This window comes from Leopardus geoffroyi, chromosome E1 (genome assembly GCF_018350155.1).
Source record: "Leopardus geoffroyi isolate Oge1 chromosome E1, O.geoffroyi_Oge1_pat1.0, whole genome shotgun sequence".
NCBI lineage: Eukaryota > Metazoa > Chordata > Mammalia > Carnivora > Felidae > Leopardus > Leopardus geoffroyi.
In genome coordinates, this window is record NC_059330.1 from 20,608,947 (window position 1) to 20,635,151 (window position 26,205).

Genomic DNA, 26,205 nt, shown 5'->3' on the forward strand with positions numbered 1-26,205 from the left:
TGGGAGGTAATTAGGTCACAAGGGTGGAGCCCTCAAGAAGCAGGATCAGTGCCATTACAAGAGGCCCCAGAGATTCCTCATCCCTTCTGCCCTGTGAGGACACAGAGAAGACTCCATCTATAAACCAGGAAGGAGGCCCTCACCAAATCCGCAGGTGCCTTTATCTTGGACTTCCCAGCCTCTAGAACAGTGAGAAATAAAGTTGTATAAAAGCTGCCCAATTTTTGGCACTTTTGTTGTAGCGGCCCAATCAGAATAAGACAGGGGTTCAAAGACAGATCACCAGCCTCGAGGAGCTGCAGCCATCAGGCTGGAAATACAAACACGTCTACAGAAATTCACAGTGAAGTGATGGTCAGCTGCCCATCTCCAAAGTCTTCCCAAAGCAGCAGCTCCAGAGGGCCTGAGCCCGACTGGTCCTCTCCTGGGTGAATTTCTCCTCTGGCTGGGACATCAAGGAGCTGGCCTAATGCTCATCTCGTGAGGAGGGACACGGGAAGGGGTCTCTGAGTACATGTTCTTCTAGTACCCAGGATGCAGCCAGGCAAGTTCCTCCACCTCCTGGTTCTCTGACCTTGGGCAAGATACTCAACTTCATCTAGTCTCAATTTCCTCATGGGTGAAATGGGCATAATAACGCGTTTCTCACAGGGTTGCCGTGAGAACCGAATGAGAATTACGTGAGATGCCTCCTTAGTTGCTAGCACATAAAAAGCACTTGACAAGTATCAGATATTAGTATTATTAGAAGCTGCAACTGTGCTGGAATTGCATAGAAACTAGGGGGAAAAAATGTCCTACTTGGGGAAGTATGGGCTGCTAGAACCCTGATCTGTTCACCTCTCTCCAAGTGCACGTGTCCTTCAGGACTGGTTCTCCCCCAGCCTCCAGGGGTAAATCTTCACTGGTGTAAACTAATCACAGTGATCCTGTTCCTCTGACCAGGTGACTGCTCAGCCATGGGCCTGTGATGCTATTCTGGTCAGTAAGAAAGACATGAGGTTTCCCTAGCTAAAACGGGACATAAGCCAGGAACGTTTCCTCTGCCTGTGACTCCTGGAACTGCTGCTGCCACTTTGGGACCGTGAGGAAGATCAGCCTAAGCACACAAACCAAATCCAGTGAAGTGGGGGAGTTTTAAGGTGAAGAAACAAACAACATCTTGATCCCCACCGAAGCTGTGAAGGCATTAAATTAACCAACTCCGGAACTGTCACATCTCAGGGTTTCTTGTTATGTGAGACAATTAAGTTCCTGATTGTTTTTGGAGACTTTCAATTGAGTTTTATCTTCCCTTTAACCCAAAGTATCTTCAATATACATGATTTCTTTTTTTTTTTTTTTATAATATATGAAATTTATTGTCAAATTGGTTTCCATAAAACACCCAGTGCTCATCCCAAAAGGTGCCCTCCTCAATACCCATCACCCACCCTCTCCTCCCTCCCACCCCCCATCAACCCTCAGTTTGTTCTCAGTTTTTAACAGTCTCTTATGCTTTGGCTCTCTCCCACTCTAACCTCTTTTTTTTTTTTTCCTTCCCCTACCCCATGGATTTCTGTTAAGTTTCTCAGAATCCACATAAGAGTGAAACCATATGGTATCTGTCTTTCTCTGTATGGCTTATTTCACTTAGCATCACACTCTCCAGTTCCATCCACGTTGCTACAAAAGGCCATATTTCATTTTTTCTCATTGCCACGTAGTATTCCATTGTGTATATAAACCACAATTTCTTTATCCATTCATCAGTTGGTGGACATTTAGGCTCTTTCCATAATTTGGCTATTGTTGAGAGTGCTGCTATAAACATTGGGGTACAAGTGCCCCTATGCATCAGTACTCCTGTATCCCTTGGATAAATTCCTAGCAGTGCTATTGCTGGGTCATAGGGTAGGTCTATTTTTAATTTTCTGAGGAACCTCCACACTGCTTTCCAGAGCGGCTGCACCAATTTGCATTCCCACCAACAGTGCAAGAGGGTTCCCGTTTCTCCACATCCTCGCCAGCATCTATAGTCTCCTGATTTGTTCATTTTGGCCACTCTGACTGGCGTGAGGTGATACCTGAGTGTGGTTTTGATTTGTATTTCCCTGATAAGGAGCGACGCTGAACATCTTTTCATGTGCCTGTTGGCCATCCGGATGTCTTCTTTAGAGAAGTGTCTATTCATGTTTTCTGCCCATTTCTTCACTGGGTTATTTGTTTTTCGGGTGTGGAGTTTGGTGAGCTCTTTATAGATTCTGGATACTAGCCCTTTGTCCGATATGTCATTTGCAAATATCTTTTCCCATTCCGTTGGTTGCCTTTTAGTTTTGTTGGTTGTTTCCTTTGCTGTGCAGAAGCTTTTTATCTTCATAAGGTCCCAGTAATTCACTTTTGCTTTTAATTCCCTTGCCTTTGGGGATGTGTCGAGTAAGAGATTGCAATGGCTGAGGTCAGAGAGGTCTTTTCCTGCTTTCTCTTCTAAGGTTTTGATGGTTTCCTGTCTCACATTCAGGTCCTTTATCCATTTTGAGTTTATTTTTGTGAATGGTGTGAGAAAGTGGTCTAGTTTCAACCTTCTGCATGTTGCTGTCCAGTTCTCCCAGCACCATTTGTTAAAGAGGCTGTCTTTTTTCCATTGGATGTTCTTTCCTGCTTTGTCAAAGATGAGTTGACCATACATTTGTGGGTCTAGTTCTGGGGTTTCTATTCTATTCCATTGGTCTATGTGTCTGTTTTTGTGCCAACATGATTTCTATATTTTAGGGTAGTTAAGTAAAATTGTGACACAGAGTATAATACTTTATAATTACTAAAATCATGCTATTAACTTATATTTGTTAATGGGAAGATATTAATGATTATGATTTAATAAAAGCAAGCTTATTTAATCAGAGTTTATTGCATGATTCCATTCATAAATATATATACACAGGGGTGCCCGGGTGGCTGGGTCAGTGAAGCATGTGACTCTTGTTCTCCGGGTGATGATTTCAAGCCCGTGTTGGATGTAAGGATTACTTAAAAATAAAATCTTTAGAAAAAGAAAAGAAAGGAAAAGAAAAGAATATACATAAACCATTACCAATAACTATCTCTGGATGGTAAGCTTTAGTTATTATTTAGTTTAGTTATTATTTATTTTTATTTTCTGCCGGTGCTTCGTTTTTTAGGTTTGGACTATGATCACACATTATGTCTTTGTTTCTGTTAGAGAGGATGAAAAAGGAAGGCAGAGAAAAGAGGACTGGGAAACTCTTGGAAAAGGGAACCCAAGCTACATTTAGCTTAGAGCAAAGGCTTTCTGTGGGGGTGCCACATGACCGGGTCCAAAGTAATTTGGTCAATAAGACAATTTGATTAAAGAGGAACATTTCTGGTCACTGGCTTTTTCCTTTTTTTAATGTTTATTTATTTTGAGAAAGAAAGAGCACAAGTGGGGGAGGGGCAGAGAGAGAATCCCAAGCAGGCTCTGAGCTGTCAGCACAGAGCCCCATACAGGGCTCAAACTCAGGAACCACAAGACCATGACCTGAGCTGAAACCAAGAGTTGGATGTGTAATCGACTGAAACCCCAGGAGCCCCTCTGGTCACGGGCTTTTTAAGTGCCGGTTTCATAATCCCCTTCTGGTCTTTGAGGGCCGCTCACCTACTCTCAGAAAGCTCAAGGCTCGAATGTTGCCCTCTATTGTCTTGTTTTCAATTAACTTTCACCCAAACATCCTGCTCTGAGATGACTGTAAAAGCAAACAAAACAAAACAACTAGGCAACTTGAAAGTCAAACAACGGAAAATTAATCGTGAAAGCCTAAATATCATTTCTTTCCATGCATGGCAATAAAAATATGGCTAAATCAGCAATGCAGGTATAATTTGCTTCAGATGAATAAAAAAAAAAACAAAAACAAAACAAAACAAAAAACAAAAAACCACCTCCCACACCTTGGATCCTTTCCTTTCATAAATTCTTTTATTTTTCCTCTGACTACAAAGCAATGTATTTTTTATTATAGAAGAAATTTAAGATATGAAAGAGTACAAGAACATGTACCTGTAACCTCATCCAACCTGAATCAGTAATTAAAACCTTGGTCTATTTCCCTCCATAGCTTACTTTATGTATTTATATACCTTTCCCCTAACAAAACAGGATAATATTGTAATTACCATTTTATAACCCACCATCAACAAACTACTATGTTATTAGGATTAGTTGTAAAGTGACCGGCAGGAAACTAATTAGAAATAAAAAAGGAGAAAAGCATCTGATATGTGAGTGCAAAGGACCCGCATGCAAATGAAGAGGAAAAAAGTGGAGGGGCGCCTGGGTGGCGCAGTCGGTTAAGCATCCGACTTCAGCCACCTCACGATCTCGCGGTCCGTTGAGTTCGAGCCCCGCGTCAGGCTCTGGGCTGATGGCTCAGAGCCTGGAGCCTGTTTCCGATTCTGTGTCTCCCTCTGTCTCTGCCCCCCCCCCCCCCCCCCCCCGTTCATGCTCTGTCTCTCTCTGTCCCAAAAATAAATAAACGTTGAAAAAAAAAAAAAAAAGTGGAAAATTTTGGAGGCTGAATAGAAATGTTCCAGGGGTCACAAAACTATGTATACGTTAAAATCAATACTTGAAATAATAGTGAATGGAGGTCTTTGATTCTCATTTTCAACCAAAGTGCTTTTAACGTTCCTTCTGTCTTCCCAACTCGCCTGTGGCCAAATCATACGGTATCTTCTTTTGAGGTGGATTTCCTTGTCCTATCAATCTTTTCATAGTGTCAAAAGGAATAGGGTTAAAAGTTCAAAGAAAACACAAGATCACAAGACAGAAACTTCTTTCCCATCAGATGGTGATGAAATACAGAAATGGTTGTTGAGTGAAGTTGCTGACCAACAATGTAGTGAATCTCTGTCCGCGAGAATTTAAAAACCAGAAGAAGAAAAGAGTCACTCATTTGCTTAAAGGCATCAGGCTGGACTAGACTTTTACTTAATGTCCCCTCTGATTCTTTGATTCTACAACTCAGAGAAGAAGCCCTTACCTTTAACTGAGCTCCTACGCGGATATAGTTGTAAGATGACAAGGATTTCTGGAGATGTAGAGAGCGTAGTATCTGATCTGAACCTCCTTGGAGTAGCTGAAAAAATATTTAATTAGAAATAAATTGGTAAGTTACATACACAACCAATTACAGCAAACATTCTGGCAATGGTAATCTTGTTTTTACTATGGTCATTTGTCAAACAGGTGCCTGTGGGTTGTGATGGACACTTGCTAAACAGCCTCATTATCTAGACAGGATCGGGTTGCGTTTCAGAATTCAGAAAAAGTCAATATTGCCACAGAAGTAAGAGACATCAGCAGACAGTCACATGCTGAACCACACTGGAAACACACAGCCTCTCCTCATCAATCTCTGTATCCAAGGCAGGAGCACCACCGGATAAATAACCATGGCTGCAGTGTTGAACAAAGACCAATTTTAACACTTTCATCCGGTGGGAAAAATACTGGGGAGAAGTTATGGGTTCTGGAAATAAAAAGAACTCTTCTACATTTGGTAGAAAAATAGTTGAATGAAAACATGGTGAATCGTCAACAAAAACACAAGCACAATATGGGTAGCTTTTCTATACAGAACATGCCTTTGGAAGGCAGCATGTTTAAACTCTCTACACTAAACTGTATGCTTTGTTTTACTTAAAAGGTATAATTATCAGATTTTGAAAAGTGATCTCTTAAACTAAATACACCAGAATTTGTACATACGAACGAGCACCCTTAAAGCAGTTCCTAGAAGAAACTGAACTCTGCTGAATTGTATTCAACTTCAACTGTCACCGCTCAATTACCTGCAGAGACAGTTTCCACAGGGAAATCAATCTTACTGATTTATAGTTTCTCTTTGTACAAATCCCAAACAGCACTGCTTCATTGGATCACCCGCTTTATTTATTAGCATTGGTTTATATTACTTTTGGCTTTAAAACTTGTAATAATGTATCATACTTGTTCTCTGAACATGAAGACTTGCTAACAGAAAGGCTATTTTAAAAGATCTTGCCTTAAACTCTAAAAGCATTCTCAAAAGACATATTAGATTTTTTTTCCTAAGCAATCAGAGCTTTGATGGGATAAAGAAGACAATCCTCCCTTGTGTTCATAATCGTTTTAAGTAATCATCTTGCTTTATAGCTTCCATGAGCAAAATAAAACTGAAGTTGTATTGCTATCCATGGGGCTCCCAAATATGGGAACAACAGCTTCTATCAAAAATAAAACACAATTAATTTAACATATTCGGAACTTACCACTTCAAAAGCCTTTACAGATATTAAACTACTCTCTACATTGCAAAGAAATGTGATGCTCAACCAAGGTAGTCAGTCATGTGACTAGTTCTTTATAACAATCACGCTCATCACATCTCAGAAGCAGCATATGGGTTGGGGGGGGGGGGGTTGGGTGCACGTGTGCACATGTGTAATGTGTTGTGGGCCAACGGAGGCAATGGAGGCCCAGGACAGGGCAGAGCCCGGATATAGAATATTCATCCTTGGTACAACTGGGCAAATGATCGATTACCTGCACAACAGCAAATACTAACCTGATAGAAAGAATGAAAGCTTCTTTCTCCTGGCTGTTGCACAATCACTCGAGACTAAAAAACACCACATGAAATCGTTAATCTGAGAACGCACCTCAAGGTCAAAAAGCCACAATTCTCAGGAAATCGTATACCAACAGTGCATTTAAATGTCCTAACAGACCCCATGGATTACCCACCTAAAACTAGGCCTCCTCTGTGCAATTTTTATTATTCTTTTTACTGCTTAAAACAGAGTTCCCTAAACTTTCTGAAAATGAAACTTTTTTTTTTTTTAACCCAGAGCCTAAAGATGGAATTTTTGGGGGAAGGAGGATTGGAAGTGGGAAAACAGGAAGGAATGTTTAGGGAGTAATATTCACAATACTGCCTTCCCCCAGGGTCTGCCAGGCATTTCAGAGCAATGCCTTATATCTTGTAGGAAAATCAGTTGAGCAAGATCAGACTGTAAAGGCCCCTGCCTTAGCTTCCAAAAGGCTGCTCTGAGAGGGCTCAAAATGTATGTTCATTCAAAGGGGTCCTTTTGATTGACTAGGTACATAAAGTGAAGCCCTAAAACATCTTGGAAAAAGACTGGTAATACCTGGGATTTCCAGTCCTTTTGTAACTGACACTGACAAAAACACTTATTTCCTTACCAGTCTGACTTCAACTTAACAAAAAAAAAAATAGATTATACTGGGGCACCTAGGTGGCTCAGTTGGCTGAATGTCTGACTCTTGATTTTGGCTCAGGTTGTGATCTCACACTCGTGGAACTGAGTCTCGGGTCGGGCTTCATGCTGAGTGTGGAACCTGCTTGGGATTCTCTGTCTTCCTCTCTCTTTGCCACCCCCCCCCCCATGCTGTATCTTTCAAAATAAATAAATAAACTTAAAAATTAGATTATACTGCATTACACTGCCATAAAGGATGCTACGAATAGAAACCAGAAGAAAATGAGATTCAAATTAATATAGATGGGAATATCAAATCAATATGTTGTATACCTTAAACATACACAATGTGAAAGGTCAGTTATACCTCAGTTATAAAAGATTGTTGTACGGGCATGATTCTGTGAGAAGAGTGTAATTTCAGAAACTGGACCCGCTAGCTGTCCTGTGGTGCACTAAGGAAAACAACAAGATGACACATGGGAGATGGTGGTGTCACCAGAGTGGAACTGATCAGTCCTGGCTTGGTCTTTGGCCAGACCTCACCCGGAGGGTGGCACATACTCGAATGCCACTCCCGCCCCCACCACAAGCGCCCCTAAATCCTTATCTACAAAGCTCGAGCCTTTCCCAACCTGATATCCTAAGAACTAACAAGAACACAAAAGGAGAATATCTTGTCATGAAAGCTGACTGAGAAGCACAAAGGGAGGCAGAGTAGGATTAAAAGCTACTTTGAAGTCATTCTAGAAATTGTATAAGCACTATTAGGTTTAAACAAAATTCGGCACCCGAAGACATTCCCCTCCGACGTTAAACACATTTTACCTTCTCCAATAAGTAGTTATTGATATGTCCACCAATAGGATCCCCCTTGAAATCAAAGTTGATGTCCATGTATTTTCCAAACCTGCTTGAGTTGTCATTACGGTTGGTTTTGGCATTTCCAAAGGCTTCCAAGACGCAGTTGGACTTGAGCAACATATTCTTCACTCTTGAACACAGATAAACGAGAGTCCTTATAGAGAGTTTTCCAGGCCGAGCCTTTTAGAAAACTAGATTTTGTTAAAGCACATCCAAAGGTTCATACGAAGATGCTGACAGCAGCGTTATTTGCGACAGTAAAACAAACCAGTCAACCCTAACTGCCCACCAACAGGGTTGGGTAAAAGTAACTGTCTTCCTACTACAGTGTGAACTGATGGAGACAGATGTCCACAGGACATATTAATGAATGAGAAATTAAGTTGCAAAATAATATGTGTGGCAGGGACTGTGCGTGTGTATGCGTGAGTGTATGTGTATATGCACATACGTTAGTCGATGCTTAAAAGGCTGGAGGGAAGAGTACACTTCACTATAGTTTCCTAGGTTGACAGGGGAGGAGTTTGCAGAGTGGGATTTCAGGGACCTTCCACCTGGGACAAAAGACTATAATTTTTAGTTTAAGTGAACATGTTTTATTTGTATAAGTAAAAATCTTTAAAAAAAGATGTTCTCGGGCGCCTGGGTGGCTCAGTCGGTTAAGCGTCCGACTTCGGCTCAGGTCATGATCTCACGGTCTGTGAGTTCGAGCCCCGCATCGGGCTCTGTGCTGACAGCTCAGAGCCTGGATGCTGCTTCGGATTCTGTGTCTCCCTCTCTCTCTGCCCCTCCCCTGCTCATGCTCTGTCTCTCTCCCTCTCTCAAAAATAAATAAAAACATGAAAAAAAATTAAAAAAAAAAGGTATGTTCTCAAGAGAAAGAATGGGTGACACAGAAAATGATACAATTTTTAAAAGTACTTGTTTGTAAAGCCTAAAACACTGAAATTTATTGCATTTAGTTATACATTATAAAGACGGTCTTTATTAGTTTAGAAAAGGCTCATTTTGTTTGAATGAAATCTCTCCATTGTATCAGTTACTTAATTCATTCTTTATTCAATGAATGCTAACTTTCTAGGAAGCAGTGTCTCCCAGTGGATACTTTTTAACTTCATGCTAGACCTTAAATCTTTGTTTTTACTTCACTGACAGAATTTCTCTTGTACCAGCACACAAGCATGCCTGCTATAGAAATAACTGTGGCCGCTGAAATAACCGAATGCAGCCAACCCACTACCGCCGTAAGTGACCCCACAACCTCCTCTCTCTCTCTACACACACACACACACACACACACACACACACACACACAACACACACACAGAAGTATACGTTTACAATGTGGGGAGGGGCGATTCCACGCTTATGGTAAACAAAGGCAACTATCTTTGTGTTTGTTAGAGACAGAGAGAGAGACAGAGGATCCAAAGCAGGCTCTGCTGACCGTATAGAGCCCAATGTGGGGTTTGAACTCACAAACGTTGAGATCATGACCAACTGAGCCACCCAGGAGCCCCAAGGCAATTATCTTTAAAACTCTGGTGAGATATGCTCATGAAAGACTAGTAAATCTACAAATGCCTTACTCTACTATACCAACTGAGTTTAAAAACAAAATGAAGTTAGTTCCCAGCCAGTCATTCTCCTGAGCTGCCATGGAAATTAAGATAACTTACATTCTTATCCTTGTTATAGGAGATTGCAAAGTCCAAATGATAAGTGGGATGTGTCACAATTAAGAAAAATGTCTCCTTGGGGCGCCTGGGTGGCTCAGTGGGTTAAATGTCCAACTTCAGCTCAGGCCATGATCTCACGGTTCGTGAGTTCGAACCCACGGTTCGTGGGTTCATGGACTCTATGCTGACAGCATGAAGCCTGACCGGAATTCTCTCTCTCCCTCTCTCTCTGCCCTTTCCCCATTTGCACTCTTTCTCAAAAATAAACATAAAAAAAAAAAAAGAAAAGAAAAAAGAAAAGAAAAGAAAAATGGGGCGCCTGGGTGGCTCAGTCAGTTAGGCATCCAACTTTAGCTCAGGTCATGATCTCAGGGTTTACAAGTTCGAGCCCTGCATCGGGCTCTCTGACAGCTCAGAGCCTGGAGCCTGCTTCGGATTCTGTGTCTCCCTCTCTCTCTGCCCCTCCTCCACTCGTGCTCTGTCTCTGTCTCTCTCAAAAATAAATAAATGTTTAAAAAAAAGAAAGAAAGAAAATGAAGCTCCGATCAGCATGTCTCCCCATTTTTATTCTGCCCTTACCTTTCAACCTCTGCTCTCTGACTGGGGTTGGTGATGGCCGCGATGTACTGCATAATGTACTTACTGGCTTCAGTCTTACCAGCTCCACTCTCCCCTGGGGGAAAAATTGTGCAAGGCTTAACACTGTAACTTAAACCAAGAGGAAGCTAGTTTTTACTAGAATAATTGCAAATTCTGATGTTAGTTACTTAAAATTCTTTACGTTTCATTGTTTGCTTTTATGAGTTATTTCCTCCTATCTTGATATGGTATAGATTCTAACAGATCTGAAAATGTTGGAAAAAAAAAAGTAAAACTACTAAAGAAGTAAAATAACAAGTAGATTACAAATTAAGATTTAGCACAAAAATATCAAGAGATAAACTGTGGTAAACAAATTCCTTAGACCAAAGTCTTTGTACTCAGCTGTGACTCTTGAGTATAGCAGGAAAGCAACAAGCTAGTGCCTCAAACAGTGGCCATGGCTAAATTCATAAAACCTCATTCTCTATAGCAAATTTCTTCTAATCTTCATGAGGATGAAATAATTCCTCCAGAAAATTAAAGTTAGAGTAATTTTGGTGAAAACAAAGCAAAACAAAACAGCAGGCTCCAGACACGGTGTCACAGAGAGAGCATGACAGCTGGTGTAATGTGGGAAGAAGGGATCAATTTAGAATGAGCTACCCAATTGTTAAATGTACATGCCTCCTGACTCAAGAATTCCACCTGCAGAAATTTATACTACATAAATACTAAAAATATGAATATAATCAAATAATAACAACAACAATAATAATAATAATCTTCAAAGGTTTAAGGAGTATTTCTGCAGACTATACTATGTGTCACAGCTAAAGTGTGAAAATAAAATGCCTGTCAGTAGAGGACCAGGCAAAATAAATGATTCAACTATTCAATGGAATCCTACACAACTGTTGAGAACCCCCTGCTTCCGTAGAGGTATGTATGCTAAGGAAAAGTGCCCACTCTGTGTTGTTAAATGGAAAAACACATGTAATAGCGTTTATAACGTAATTCTGTAATATGTTTATAATACAATTTCATATGCATGTGTGACTCTATGTATAATATACAGAAAAAATGTATAAAAGGACCAACACTAAATTAACAGCTGTTACTGCTGAAGTTTTGGGGGTAACAGGTTATTCAGAGGGAAGGGGCTTTTGCTCTTAAACACTTACATGATTGTTTGCTCCCTTCTTTCTTTTATAATCAGGCAATATTGCTTTTATCATTTAATATAACATAGTCCTAGGATATAATTCTCCAACATTAAGTTACATAACTCCTCTGACCCTTAATATTCTCACCTATGAAGTAGAAACACAACTGTCCTACCACCCGACAGTTTTGATAACCAAAATGGAATGAAGATCAAAAAAGTAGTTTTAAAGTATAAAGCCCCTAATGCAGATGTGAGGTATTATTAGCACCAAAATAAATTCCCACAGTTTGGGAGACGCCATCCTGGGTCAGCGGGCAGATACTTTCCCTGTCCTCAATTTACTACACAAGATTCCTCGAAGAGCTCAGCTTTACTCGGAGGGGTCAGCTCCAGCTCTCGGGCACACAGAGTCTATCACCTGTCTCTCTGCTCTTCAGGCTTTAGAGCTCCAGCCTCTGGCTCTGAGAGCCCATCCCTGGTCCCCATGCCTGTATGGTCCCTTCCACCAATCCGACTTTGAGTTCATTCTTCATTTTTGGTAACTCAGGACTTCATTTTCTTGGTTTCATTCTGCTATTATTTAAAATGACTTTTTGTTAACATTTTATCCAGTACTTTTATGTCTTTGAGGTGAGAGGAAGAATCGTGCATGATGGCTCAGTCTACAAAATTGACCAGAAGCCCATCCACACGTAATGTGTATTTGCAAATGAACCGAGACTACACTTTGGTCAGAAAGGATTTCTTGGTTAATGCTCACTGTACTTTTTTTTTTCTCCAATAAAATTGCTTACCTTTCTAACTTCAAAAAAGATCTATTCAACAGTTTGGATCCTTGAGTGCCTACTAAGTTAAGTGGATTTTGACCCTGAAAGTACAGGGGATCCCTTCTGAATACCTGATATCACAATACAAGTGTCTTTTGAGCGCCTCTTCATAGCTTTGTAAGCAGCATCAGCAATTGCAAAAAGATGAGGCGGTCTCTCGTACAGCTCACGTCCTTTATATTGCTCAATCGTGTCTCTCCCATAGATGTTCAGCAACTTGTAAGGATTCACAGAAACAACGACTTCTCCAATGAATGTGTAGATACGCCCTTTTTCAAATCTGCACAGGACCAAAAGAGATGGAAAAAGGAACAGCTATGGTTACAAAGAAACACTGTCTTTCCGAAGAGCCTCATTTCCGAGAAAATCCAAATATCCCGGGAACGGTTTCTGAACTGACATTTCGTTAATTCTGAATTTAATTTTAGAGACAATGCTTAGGTTGTGCCCCTTCAGATGTTGCTGGCAGAAAAGACCAGTAGGAGTTAAAAGCCAGGAAAGAAGAAAGAATTTAATTTTTTGTGGACTGGATAGTTCCTATTTCTGAAATATGAAAGGATAAGTAGGTGCTACTAAGAGCTCTAGTAAAAGGAGAAACAGAAGATAAAGCAGGTCTTGGAATCTACTTAGCCAGATTTTCAATTATAAAGAAAACTGTACAAATACATTTCTTTTTTTTCTCCCTCTTGAATCTGCACTAAAACGTCAGTAAAGGAATAAGAACACTAAAGTTCATAACAGAGTCATAGAGGAGACGCTTCTGGCATACATCAAATTCATTATTAAAAATTAAAAAAAATTTTTTTAATGTTTGTATTTATTTTTGAGAGAGAAAGAGACAGAGTGCAAGCAGGGGAGGGGCAGAGAGAGAGGGAGACACAGAATCCAAAGTGGGCTCCAGGCTCTGAGCTGTCAGCACAGAGCCCGATGTGGGGCTCGAACCCACGAAACGTGAGATCATGACCTGAGCCGAAGTCGGATGCCCAACTGACTAAGCCACCCAGGTGCCCCTCAAATTCATTGTTTTAAATGATGGCCTAAAATTCCATGGTATAGATTATCATTCTCTAGTCAATCATTCCCCTTCCTTCCTGCTATTATGAATAATACTGTAGGAAATACTCCTGACACATAATCTTACAACTCAGTGCTTTTATTTCTGTGAGACAGCTGGTTGAAAGGTATGTGTATTTTTTTATAAAGTATTTCTAACAGGATCCCACCTTTTTACCATAAAATTCTGGAATGCTGCCCATTATGTGATTTGTATGTATCACCGTGCATAGATATATTTGATAAGTGATTACACGAGCATGGAAAAATATGGAAGACTACGTGTTCTGTTTCACATACCTTTTCTACATATAACAGGGTGATGAGGAGGGAGGCTGTGTGGGTGGATGGAAGGAAGCTTTAGGAACAAAGGGGAAAAAGAAAACCCCTGGCATATACAGTATGACTCAACTGCACAAAATCGTGTGTCTATATTTACCAAGAAAAAATTTAAATATAAAACTTAGAAAACCCATATATAGTCACGGTTTATACATTACTCACACATATAAACACACATGAACCAGAGCTAGGCCAACACCCAAATGGACATTTCTATACAAGTTGTTGGTAACACACTCCACCTGCTGAGAGGCACAGGAAGGACACAGAGCTCCCATCCAAGAAGGAAGGGAGCACCAAGACAGGCTAAATGCTGGTTCCCGGACAACGACCACATCTCTAAGAACTCTTGCTCAGGACCAGAGCAGCAGGGAAATAACTAATTCTTTGGGACCACAAGGGCAAGGACCTTAAACTTCCTTCACAATGGAATGAAGGCTGTTGGCTATAATTAGGAGTGGAAACAAAGAGATGCTGATAATCAACAGTAGATTAAAACCAAGGTTTTATTAAATAGCTAATATATATTTAAATAAAAGCTATTAATCACCACTTTAAGATTTTCTGTGCATTTTTCTACTGTGGTTTTCCTGGGAAGCCTAACTGTTGGATGCCAAGTTTACATGGTGGTTAGAAGCACAGACTTTGGAGTCCTTTACATCTGGGTCTGAATGCTCACACTGCAAATACGATAGCTGTGCGACCTTGTAAAACCACTTCACCTCCATGGGTTTCACTTGTAAAACAGACAATTGCACCGCACTCTCACCCTGGCATTGAGTAAGTACTTAAAAAAGGGGGTGGGGTGGGCAATTAATCTATGCTTCCAATTACACTCTGCATGAAAAATATTTTTAATAAATGCTTTTATTTTATTAACGTTTCTACTTAAATCACAATAATCCCTACATGTGAAGAATCAATTCAATAATCATAATCTGATTCCCTGCCTCAGCTGTTAATCAACGAACAACAAGCCACAAGCAAAATGTCCACATAACTCATGTTCAAACACCCCCCAAAAGTAATGAAAGGCTAAGGTTCACTACCCAAGCCTTTCTGGCTTAACCTGAAAATTTGCAGGACATTCTCAACAGCTGTCTTCAAGGATGAGAATTAAAAGGACATGATTTTTTAGTTTTAGAAACACTGTCTAAACAGGAAGAAGAAGAAGGGGGAGTGGGAGGGGGGAGGAGGAGGAGGAGAAGAAGAAGAAGGAGGAGGAGAAGAAGAGGAAGAAGAAGAAGAAGAGGAGGAAAGAGGAGGGGAAGGAGGAGGAGGGGAAGGAGGAGGAGGAGGGGAAGGAGGAGGAGGAGGGGAAGGAGGAGGAGGAGGGGAAGGAGGAGGAGGAGGGGAAGGAGGAGGAGGGGAAGGAGGAGGAGGGGAAGGAGGAGGAGGAGGAGGAGGAGGAGGAGGAGGAGGAGGGGAAGGAGGAGGAGGAGGAGGGGGAGGAGGAGGGGAAGGAGGGGGAGGGGAAGGAAGAGGAGGGGGAGGGGAGAGGGAGGGGGAGGGGGAGGAGGAGGAAGATGTTGGGAAAAAGAGATTACCTCACAGGTGTGGAACTCTGTGAAATAAGACACAGCAAATAACATATGAGATTAGAATGCTGTTCTAAGATTCCAGGTCTGCCTAATCAGTAAATTCCATTTTATTCCAAATAGAATATTTTGCTTATCAAAGCTTCTAGACATCATGTTTCTAAAACACAATAAACTACGTGCATAATAGCATCAAATGCACAAATATTATCGTGAAGAGAGCGGCAAAAGGTCAACGAATTATGGTATTAAATACAATGCCTCGGTAATTTATAAAATGTTAAAAACTTACTTGAAACTCTCAGGTTGGTTACCACACATGAAACTTTCAGTTTGGTTAAGGCTTAAAATCACCACTAGATGGTGCCAGTGTACACAGTAACACCAACCCAAGATTCCAATTTGCTTGGGAAAGCCTCACGTATGAAGTTAGCACTAAGGTAATGTAGTGCTAATGCCCACATTAGTGAGGAACTAGTGTCACAATCCTCAGCGACAAACAGGGTGAAGCCACCTCTTATAAGAGTAGTGCTAATGCCTACATTCCATGAGGAACTAGTGTCACGATCCTCAGCGACAAACAGGGTGAAGCCACCTCTTATAAGAGACCAAGGAAGGCATCTCTGTGTGCGAAGCTTGTGTGACAAACTTTTATAATGCACTCTTCAAATATTAATTCAATATCTACTCTGTGCCAGACACTGGGCCTGACTCTGGGAATTAAAAGATGAACAAAGTGCAGGGAAGTGTTGCAAATAAATACTAACAAATGATAGGTAAGGTAATGAAGGCAGGTACCATGTTGGCAAAGATGATCACAACACCCCTTTCAATGAGGAACCGAAAGAGAAATATACTAAGCTCAGAGCGAGGCACGCGAAGCACGCGAGGCCTTTTGTGACGCGGCCTCCAAATTCCTCTTCACTTGACTCTCCTAACTGCCCACCACACATCCACCGTCAACACCTCCCGATCCCCTCTTTCCGTCTCAGCCTGCTGTTACATTAATGAGATACTTACGGTCCCCAAGGACACCACGACCTCATGGTTTGCCCACAGGTTCATTCTGCCTACAATACCTTGTCCTCACCCGTCTCTTCCTCCCCCCATCCTCAACAGGTTCCCACTCCTTCAAAAGCAAAACAAAACGAAATGAAACCAGAAAACTACCTACTAGGGGACAAACACCTAGCCTCAACTCTGAAACATGACCTAGGAAGAACAGTTGCAAGGTGCCGTGAAAAGTAGACGCGGGGGAGGGAGGCTGCCGAGAGGGAGCAGGCACCTGTGCGCGTGCAGGCTCCAGAGCAGAGCGCCCCCCACAGGAGGCTGCGGTTCTCCAGGGGACAAACCAACCATCTTCTCTGAGAATGGCAGAGTCTCAGGGTGCTGGTGGCTGTGGGACAAAAGGAGTCCCATTTGGCACTTCTGAATAGTTAGTTGCAAGATGGGACTGAATGAAGAAATGAGTAGACATTACATTGTTGCAATTGCACTGCAATCAATTACAATGCAATTGTAATGCATTACACTGTCGGTGTGGTGAGGCAAACGAGGAAAAGCAGGTACGATTCTCTGCAGCAGGTGATATTGAGCAGTGAAAACAGGTGCCACCTTACCTCCCAGATGTCTCATGGCATGCTCACAGGGCTTGCCTGCGAGTCAGGCAAGCTTCTTGCCATTTCAGTCAAAGTGAGAAATAACTCAGCATGGGTGGCTCAGTCGGTTAAGCGTCCGACTCTTGATTTTGGCTCAGGTCATGATCTCACAGTTTGTGGGTGGGAGCCCCGCAGAGGGCTCTGCACTGACAGTGAGGAGCCTGCTTGGGATTCTCTCCCTGCCTCTCTCTCTGCCTCTTCCCTGCTAATGCACACTCTGTCTCTCTCAAAAATAAATTTAAAAGATGAAAAAAAAAAATAATAATGATCCCAAACTCAGCTATCTACTGGTCATTCCACATACTCTCTTTCAATAACTAACTAATCCAATAACTAACTAAACCAACCACATTTACTCAAAGATGGTAATAATCAAAAGTGACCCAGAATGGGGCCCAGGATAAGACATGATAAGAAAGACTAGGCAAAGAAACTGATAGGACAAAAGGCAGATCAAGAATACCCATGAAAAATAGGTATGTCATAAAGGAGAAAAACTTTGGAAAAATATTTCTGCATGGAAGCAAAACACATAAAGAAAATATAGCCCTCTAAAAACCAAGAGAACAAAGAAAACACCACTTAAAAATAGAGAGACCAGGGGTGCCTGGGTGGCTCTGTTGCTTGAGCCTCCAACCCTTAATTTCGGCTCAGGTGGTGATCTCACAGTTTGTGAGATGGAGACCCACATGGGGCACAGCGCTGGCAGTGAGGAGCCTGCTTGGGGTTCTCTTTCTCTCTCTCTCTCTTTCTGTTCCTCCCCAACTCGCATGATCTCCCTCCTCTCTCTTGCAAAATAAACATTTTTAAAAAAATAGAGAAAAAATGTTTAAAACCATTTTTTTGAAACAGGAGATGAGAAACCAAGGAGCTCAGGGAAACAACAGAAGAGGAGAAAACCCCACAGAAATGAAGACCACATTAAAAGACATCAGAATGAGGGGCGCCTGGGTGGCTCAGCTGGTTAAGTTGGTCAGCTCAGGTCATGATCTCCTGGTCCGTGGGATCCATGTTGACAGCAGGGAGCGTGCTTGGGATTCTCTGTCTCCCTCTCCATGTGCCCCTCCCCTGCTCATGTGCTCTCTCTCAAAATAAAATATACATACATACATATATATATATATATATAGATAGATAGATAGATAGATAGATATTAGATGGGAACGGATACTGCTGAACATACAGACAAGAAGAAAAGCAAGCAAAATGAAGTGGAAAAACAAAGTTCAAGTAGAAAGCAGTATAGAAGAGGGAGATAATGGAGATCACGTGACTGGGTCTCTGAAGACTTTGGTGTGATAATGGTGACATTTCAAAATGGCAAACAATTACACCAAGAACGTATGTCGACAGAGTGTGTCAGAAAACAGGTCAGCCACCTGGAAAAACAAAATCCATAGACCATCAGTGTGATGCCTTGAATTGTGCTCTCCCCCACAAAAGATATGCTGAAGTACTAATCCCTGGTACCCGTGAAAGTGACCTTATTTAGAAACAGGGTTTTTGCAGATGTAATCAAGATGAGGTCATTAGAGTGGGCCCTAATCCAACACGACCGGGTTATGAGAAGAGGAAAACGCCATGGGAAGACTGAGACAGACGGGGAGGACACCACGCGATGACAGAGGTGACAGGCGCAGCTGTGAGCCAACGTCACCGTGGGAAGCTAGGCAGAAGCAAGGAAGGATTTCTCCCCCGCCAGTTCCAGACTGACCCTGGCCCTGCTGACACCTTGATGTTGGACTTCTAGTCTTCAGAACTGTGAGACAAGAAATGTCTGACCTTATTTTTAAGCCACCCCATTTGTGCAAATTTGTTTGTGGTATTTTGTTATAGCAACTCTAGGAAACTAATACGACTAGTTATACCAAAATAAATTCTATGAAAGTGTCTCAGTTTCACTTCATGTTTAAAGAAATGCAAATCAAACCAACAACAGGGTACAATTCTCCACCTACACATGAGGAATTTTGACAGTGAACAACGTTAGCAAGAGTATGGAGTCACAGGTGTCTTCCCCATCGCAGGTATCACCTTCATTGGCAGGACTCCCTCTTAAACCGTTCTCCACAAAATATAAATCTAATTTTTCATTCCTATCCTTAAATCTTTTCAATGGGAAGTCTTAATGTCAAGCCAATCTGACATCCCGATACTGGCTTATCTCACGTTAACCATTCCTGATGACTGCTCTGGCCAAGAATAAAACAAGATCCTTCCCCATCTAAACTGCACCTATCCACCATCATCCCACTTGTTTCCTCTATGGTAGTTACCACAAGGAGCTTCTTGTTGGTTTACTTGTTGGTTTACTTTCTGTCTCCAGAGGAATACAGTCCATATTTACCTTGTTCATGGCTTTATCTTCAGCATGCAATACGGTGCTGGAACTTACAGGGGATGGTTAAATATTCGATGAATCAAAAAATAAAGGAAGGAATGAATGAGTCCCCTTAGCCCACCTCCATTTTCTCAGCAAATGGTTTGCATCCTATTTATAGAGAAAATTTAGGCCGTCAAGTATGGAAGACTTTAAATCGCCTACCATCATTACTTTTTTTTTTTAAATTATGTACTTAGTTTCACTTCTCTTATTTCCTTATGACTTTCAAAAGTGGGAGGAGGGGAGATTAAATACAGCAGGATATCACCTAGTTTTTAATGGGCCACATCCTGATGCTCAACTGAAAATAACCTTTCCTTTCACATGGGCAATTTCATGTACTCTGGATACAAACAGTAATTTATATTCCAGGAAAATATAATTAAAATAGTATCTACTCTGACTCACCCTCTGGGACATGTTTTTCACTGTTAGGGAAGGAAGCTGCAACGTATGCAGGACTGACTTGGAACTGGAGGTATCAGTTCAAACTGGTGGGGTGCAGTGACTTGAAGGGAGGGGAGAGGGAGAGAGAGAGATGTGGACATGAGCACACATTTCCTAGCTCTGCCCTCTGAGGGAGCTCAGAAGCAAGGACACTCAGATGTTGGCTTGTACACTATTCTTCTTAACTAAAAGGACCCAGGGATCCTTAGAGAAAAGCTAATTCTGGAGCTGGGGCAGGGGAAGTACAAGATGAGTCTGGAATGTCTTCTTGAGCCAGAATGTAGGGAAGTACTCAAAGAATGACAGGGACATAGCAAAAGAAACAGGAATCAGCGTAAAAGGCTCCCACTGGCCAAATCTGGAACCACATGAGCACTAAAATGAGTAATGTCAGTGACATTATAACCCCCCAAATAAAATAAGAATCTAGGAGTCCGTACTGATATAAAATAGAAGTGAACTGGAGAAGTAAAAGCTCTTCCTTATGGTGGAATGACGTTGAGTTAGAGAATTATGAGTGCATGCTAAAACCAGTAGCTGAGAGTGTGATGAGGAACAGGATAGTTACACAGCCGCAAAGTATCTTCTGCAAATTACTCAATAATTACAAAGGGAAAGACGATAACTTTTACAGGAGAGAAACCCTGTAAGCATTAAGTGGCCATTAACTTTGACTTCATTAACTTTGACCAGGTGCTCAAAGTTAATATCACCACTATTGACACAAATTGACATATGTGCCCGTGATGGTTAATTTTATGTGTCAACTTGCCTGGGCCAGGAGGTGCCCAGAATTTGGTCAAACATTATTCTGGGTGTGCTGTGAGGGTGCTTCTGGATGAGAGAAACATTAGAGTCAGTAGGACTGAGCAAAGCAGAGTGCCCTACCCAACTGGGTGGGCCTCATCCACTCCAGCCAAGACCTGGTAGGAACAGAAGGGTGAGTAAGAAACAATGCTTTGTCTCTCAGCCTGATGGTCTCTGAGCTAGGGCACAGGTCTTCTCCTGCCCTCACACTTGGACTCAGACTAGAACTAACACCATCAGCTCTCCTAAAATTCTAGCTTACTGACTGAGGAGTGTGGACTTCTCAGCCTCCATAACTGTGTGAGCCAAAAATCTCTCTATATGTGTGTTTATAAACACACACACACACACACACACACACACACACACACACACACACACACCACACACACATACATCCTATTGGTACTGTTTCTCTGGAGCAGTCCGACTTATGTGGATTTTGTATTGAGAGTGGTTCTAGAGGGACAGAATTTTAAGAAAGCGTTTTTCTGAGTTGTTTCTGGAGTTTCAGGAAATGGCTCTCTGATCAGATTTAAGGCCACTAATGACTCTATTTCCAGTAGCAAGAAGAACAGTGATAGTCCATGGTGCGATCTAGCAATAAAAAACATATCTCCAATGAATACTCTTAATCAACCTCTTATAAGAAACAAGAAGCTGGGTGATTGTGAGTATATTTGCAAAGATTTCTGGAAAACTAACAAATATATGAGGTTGGCTGGTTAACTCTTAATGTCACTGGACAAAGTGATGAATGAAAAGAGTGGCTCAGGGATTCAAATTCCCAGCTGAAGTGCTACAAAAGGACCTAAAGCTTCTTTTCCTGTAGCCACAGGGCTTAGAACACAAATACTGTGCCTCCTGATATGATGTGGTGAGGACACAACAATCACTTTTGTGGTGTCTGCCAAAAACATTTAACCTGAATCTAACCAGGAGGAAACAGAAGATAAACCTAAATTGAAGGACATTCTACAAAATAACTGGGAAAGTTCACAGTAAAACCAACAACAACAACAACAGAAAGGCTGACACTCTGGAAAACATTATGGAGGTTCCTCAAAAAACTAAAAATAGAACTATCCTGTGACCCAGCAACTGCACTACTGGGTATTTACCCAAAGTATACAGGTGTACTGTTTCAAAGGGGCACATGTACCCCAATGCTTATAGCAAAACTATCAACAAGAGACAAAGTATGGAAAGAGCCCAACTGTCCATCGATGGATGAATGGATAAAGATGATGTGGTATACATATACAATGGAGTATTTCTCGGCAATCCAAAAGAACCAAATATTTCCATTTGCAACTACGAGGATAGAACGGGAGGGTGTTACGCTAAGTGAAATTAGTCAGAGAAAGACAAATGTCATATGACTTCACTCATATGAAGAATTTAAGATACAGAACAGATAAATATAAGGGGAGGGAAGCAAAAATAATATAAAAAGAGGGAGGGGGACAAAACATAAGAGACTCTTAAATATAGAGAACAGAGGGTTGCTAAAGGGGGCTTTGGGAGGGGGGATGGGCTAAATGGCTAAGGGGCATTAAGGAAATCAGTGTTGCACTATATGCTAACTTGGATGTAAATTAAACAATAAATAAATTAAAAAAAAAAAAAAAAAAAAAAAAGGAGATACTCCAGGACAGGAAGTTGTTTGAAAATCTTTTTTAAAGAAAGTATATTTACTTCTTTTGTTAGCTACTTTATTTTTAATTAACCAAAGGTATATAAGGCTATACATTAGAGATTCTAATCAATATGAGATAACCAACATTAATATACTCTGTTCACTTAATACTGAATAGAATTAAAGAAAATCATCTATACTTTTAAAATCTGTATAGCTTTATCTTTTATGAATCTATAATTTGTTGACATTTTAAAAATATTAAATACAACTTTTGGATATCAAAAAAAAAAAAAAAAACCCGGAAAGGCTAAATACTATTTATATTATAAGAAATCAAAGAGACCCAACAACTAAATACCAGGCATTCTCATAGGAAGGTTCTTATAATTCTTGCATTTTTCTATAAATGTGAAATTATATACAAATTTAAAATTACCAGTAAACAATCCAAGCTTCTTCATAGAGGTTTAGATTTTTATTTATTGCTTTTGCACAAGCAATATAGACTCTTAGTAAAAGATCCAACAAATATAAATGATTAGATAGTGAAAAGCGTTTCTCATCTTTGTCACAACCTCCCTGGCTAGAGGCAGCTACTGCTGCTGGTTTTCTGTAAATTCTTCTAGAAATAGGTTATTCAGGGGCACCTGGGTGGCTCAGTCAGTTGAGAGACCGACTTCAGCTCAGGTCACGATCTCACGGTTCATGAGTTCGAGCTCCGCGTCAGGCTCTGTGCTGACAGCTCGGAGCCTGGAGCCTGCTTCATATTCCGGGTCTCCCTCTCTCTCTCTCTCTCTCTCTCTGCCCCTCCCCCACTCATGCTGTCTCTGTCTCTCAAAAATAAATAAACATTAAAAAAATTTAAAATAGAAATAGGTTATTCAAATACATACATATCCATACAGATAGTCTTATACATGAATGACATTTTTTCTCCAATTGAAATAATGAATCTTGGCAATAGTTTCATATAAATAGGGAAAAGCCTCATTTTTTATGCCTACGTAGTATTTCATTTCACGAGTGAACACACAATAGTATATTTAATTAGTCCCTATTGGACTTTTAGGTGGTTACTCACCTTTTTTATCATGGACAATGCAACTATAAATACAACGGCATCTATGTCTTTGTGCATATGTGTATATACACCTGTAGAACACACTTTTAGAACTAAAGTTGCCACGTCAAAGGATACGCACGATTTAAATTTGTGAATTTTTGCCAAATCATTCTCCAAAGAGGCTGCAGCAACTTATACTTCCAGCTACAGTTTGTGTTCTGGGTGTGGCTTTTTAAACCAACGATGCTGGCCCATTTCGAAAGGACAGATTATAAGGCAGTTTTATTTTCAAAGTACACAAAACTTTGACCCTTTTCTTCCCTGATGGAGGCAACTTATGCAATGATCATCAGCTTACTGCCAACTTCCGATATGTTCAGTTCACTCTCCCCAGTTAGATGAGAATCTCTCCCAAGGGTGAAGGCATTTTGTTGCTGCTGCTGCTTCTGGCAAAATCATGGCCTCTGTGTGATGGAATCAATTCATTTAATCCCCTTTGTTAGACTGCAAGTTCTTGAAGTGGGCAGGGACTGTTTGTTAGAAAGATTATGAGCATCAGAGTCACACAGCCCTGGAGCCCTAGGCTTGAATCCTGATTCTGCTAGTTACTGATTGTGTGCGTTTATGAACATCTGAGTTACAAAGAATAAGGCATATGGTATTATTGTACCAAAGACTTCCAGACGCAGACAATGCCATGTAGTAAGCACAGTGACAGAGGTTTAAAAATTACGTATTTTTAAGGGGCGCCTGGGTGGCTCAGTCGGTTAAGCATCCAACTCTTGATTTCGGCTCAGGTCATGATCTCACGGTTTGTGAGTTCGAGCCCTACATAGGACTCCTGTGCTGACAGTGCAGAGCCTGCTTGGGATTCTCTCTCTCCCTCTCTGCCCCTCCTGTGTTCTCTCTCTCTCTCTCTCTCTCTCTCAGAATAAGTAAAGTACACATTTAAAAAATCTGTCATTTCCCTGTTGCTCCTATTCTCTTTCTTGTTCGCATGTGTGTGTGCGTGCGTGTACATGGGTGGGCACACCCCCACCATACTGTTTCAGAAAAGATTTAAGGCAATAACAAAGACAGAAAGGATACTATGGAAGCTTAGACAAGGGATACCTAATCCAGTTTTAGGAGTGGGAGGGTCCAAAGAAGGCATCCCAAATTTGAATTTCTTGACATCTGAATTATTAATGTGATTATACAGTCTCCATATAGGTAGCTCTAGGCACTTCCTGACTTATATACTGCCTTCAGAGCACCTGAAATAGGATGCTTTATTTTGCCTTTTTATTGACATACCGAGGCCTTGAAAAGAGAACGTTTGAGGAGACCACCGTAGCCCATCAGTGAGATGGTGGGATCACATCGGCACCCACCTCCCGGGACGGTTTCAAGAAGTGAGACCCTCTGCTCACTGCAACACTCGGAGCACTGCTGGCACAGGGTTAGGGTACAGCGAGATGCATGAAGTCCTGTGACAAGGCCGTCTGGATGGCAGGACAGGCCCCCTTCTCCGGGGCGCTGCATCTGTGCCACTAACCCTCACAGTGGCGGTCACTGTGCCAGCATAATGAATCCTGATCTAGCTCGGCATCGTGTCCAGAAAGCGTTCTCCCAGTAGTTTGCAGGGACCCTCTGAAGTCAGAAAACCTTCCATCAAAATGTTCAGGCTTTCCACAGGACACAGGAAACTTGTGAGAGGGCCACTGACAGGGGTTTGACTGACTTCCCGAGTTCATCTCTTGGTTTGCTTTTCCAGAGCAACCTCTCTTCCCTTGAGCTGCGCAAAAGGTAGCTAACCATAAAGTATGGTCAGGAGATGCCTGGCTGAATTGTTTTACCTTTTCCTCCCTTCCTTCCAACATTTTTTAATGTTATTTATTTTTGAGAGAGAGAGACACACACACACAGGATTAGAAACAGACTCCGGGCTCTGAGCTGTCAGCACAGAGCCCGACACAGGGCTCGAACTCACTAACAATGAGATCATGACCTGAGCTGACTGAGCCACTCAGGTACCCCCTTCCTTCCTTTCTGTAATGAAAAAAAACCCTTGTTTTTGATATATTCATTTTTAGATAATACTTGCTTTTTCTTTTCTTTAAAAAAATATGTTTTTAATGCTTATTTTTGAGAGAAAGAGCGCATACCCGCAGGGGAGGGGCAGAGAGAGAGAGGGAGACACAGAATCCAAAGCAGGCTCCAGACTCTGAGCTGTCAGCACAGAGTCCAATGTGGGGCTCAAACTCACCAACCCATGGGATCTGAGACAAAGTCGGATGCTTAACCGACTGAGCCACCCAGGAGGCCCAACGCTTGCTTTTTCAAAACACACTTCTATGATACAGTAAGACATGCCTTGCAGAGAAATACTAACTTTAAACGTTCTTATTGCTGTCTGTAATTTTATTGTATTCACTTGTTCATTCACGCAGTAGTTATTAGCGCCCACGTCCCAAGCACTGTTCTGGGAGCCATGGTGAAGGAACGAACAGGCAGACCCGTCTCTCCACTAATTCAGGGTGATGAGGACAGACGTGAGGGCTGCGAGGGGAGAGGCGGGTGGGTGGGTGAGACCTTGCAGTGTCGTGGGCTTTTGGAGGTTATCTCCAGGGCAGATTTCAGGCACTGATCACATTTGCTTTTTGCAAGCCCCTGTGACTGTGGGCCAGAGAGGACTGAGTGCCTGGCAGTGGAGCAGTGAGAAGGCCACTGCTGGCGGTGGGTCCCATCCCACTGCCTGGGTCCTGGCCAGGGATGACTGGGGCCCTGGTTGGGGTGGAGCTGTGGGGAGAGGGAGCAGAGGACAGGTTTTCAGAGCAGAAGCAGGACTGACTAGATAGAGTGACTTACTGGATGTGAGAGGTGGAACAGAGGGAGGGGTCAAGGTTGCTCACACGACCAGTGGGGCTGACCACA

General features: G+C 41.7%; 1 protein-coding gene across 3 annotated transcripts in view; it reads right to left on the reverse strand.

The window, feature by feature from the left end:
- Positions 1–26,205, reverse strand: part of MYO1D (myosin ID) — a 368,653-nt gene that overhangs the window by 252,842 nt on the left and 89,606 nt on the right. For all 3 annotated transcript variants that reach the window (XM_045488082.1, XM_045488080.1, XM_045488083.1), the window contains exons 2-6: positions 12,428–12,636; positions 10,362–10,455; positions 8,068–8,233; positions 6,585–6,638; positions 5,019–5,114 (exon numbers count right to left, since the gene is read on the reverse strand). In XM_045488082.1, coding sequence (XP_045344038.1) covers positions 5,019–5,114; positions 6,585–6,638; positions 8,068–8,233; positions 10,362–10,455; positions 12,428–12,636 — 619 coding nt within the window. The remainder of the gene's footprint in view (positions 1–5,018; positions 5,115–6,584; positions 6,639–8,067; positions 8,234–10,361; positions 10,456–12,427; positions 12,637–26,205) is intronic.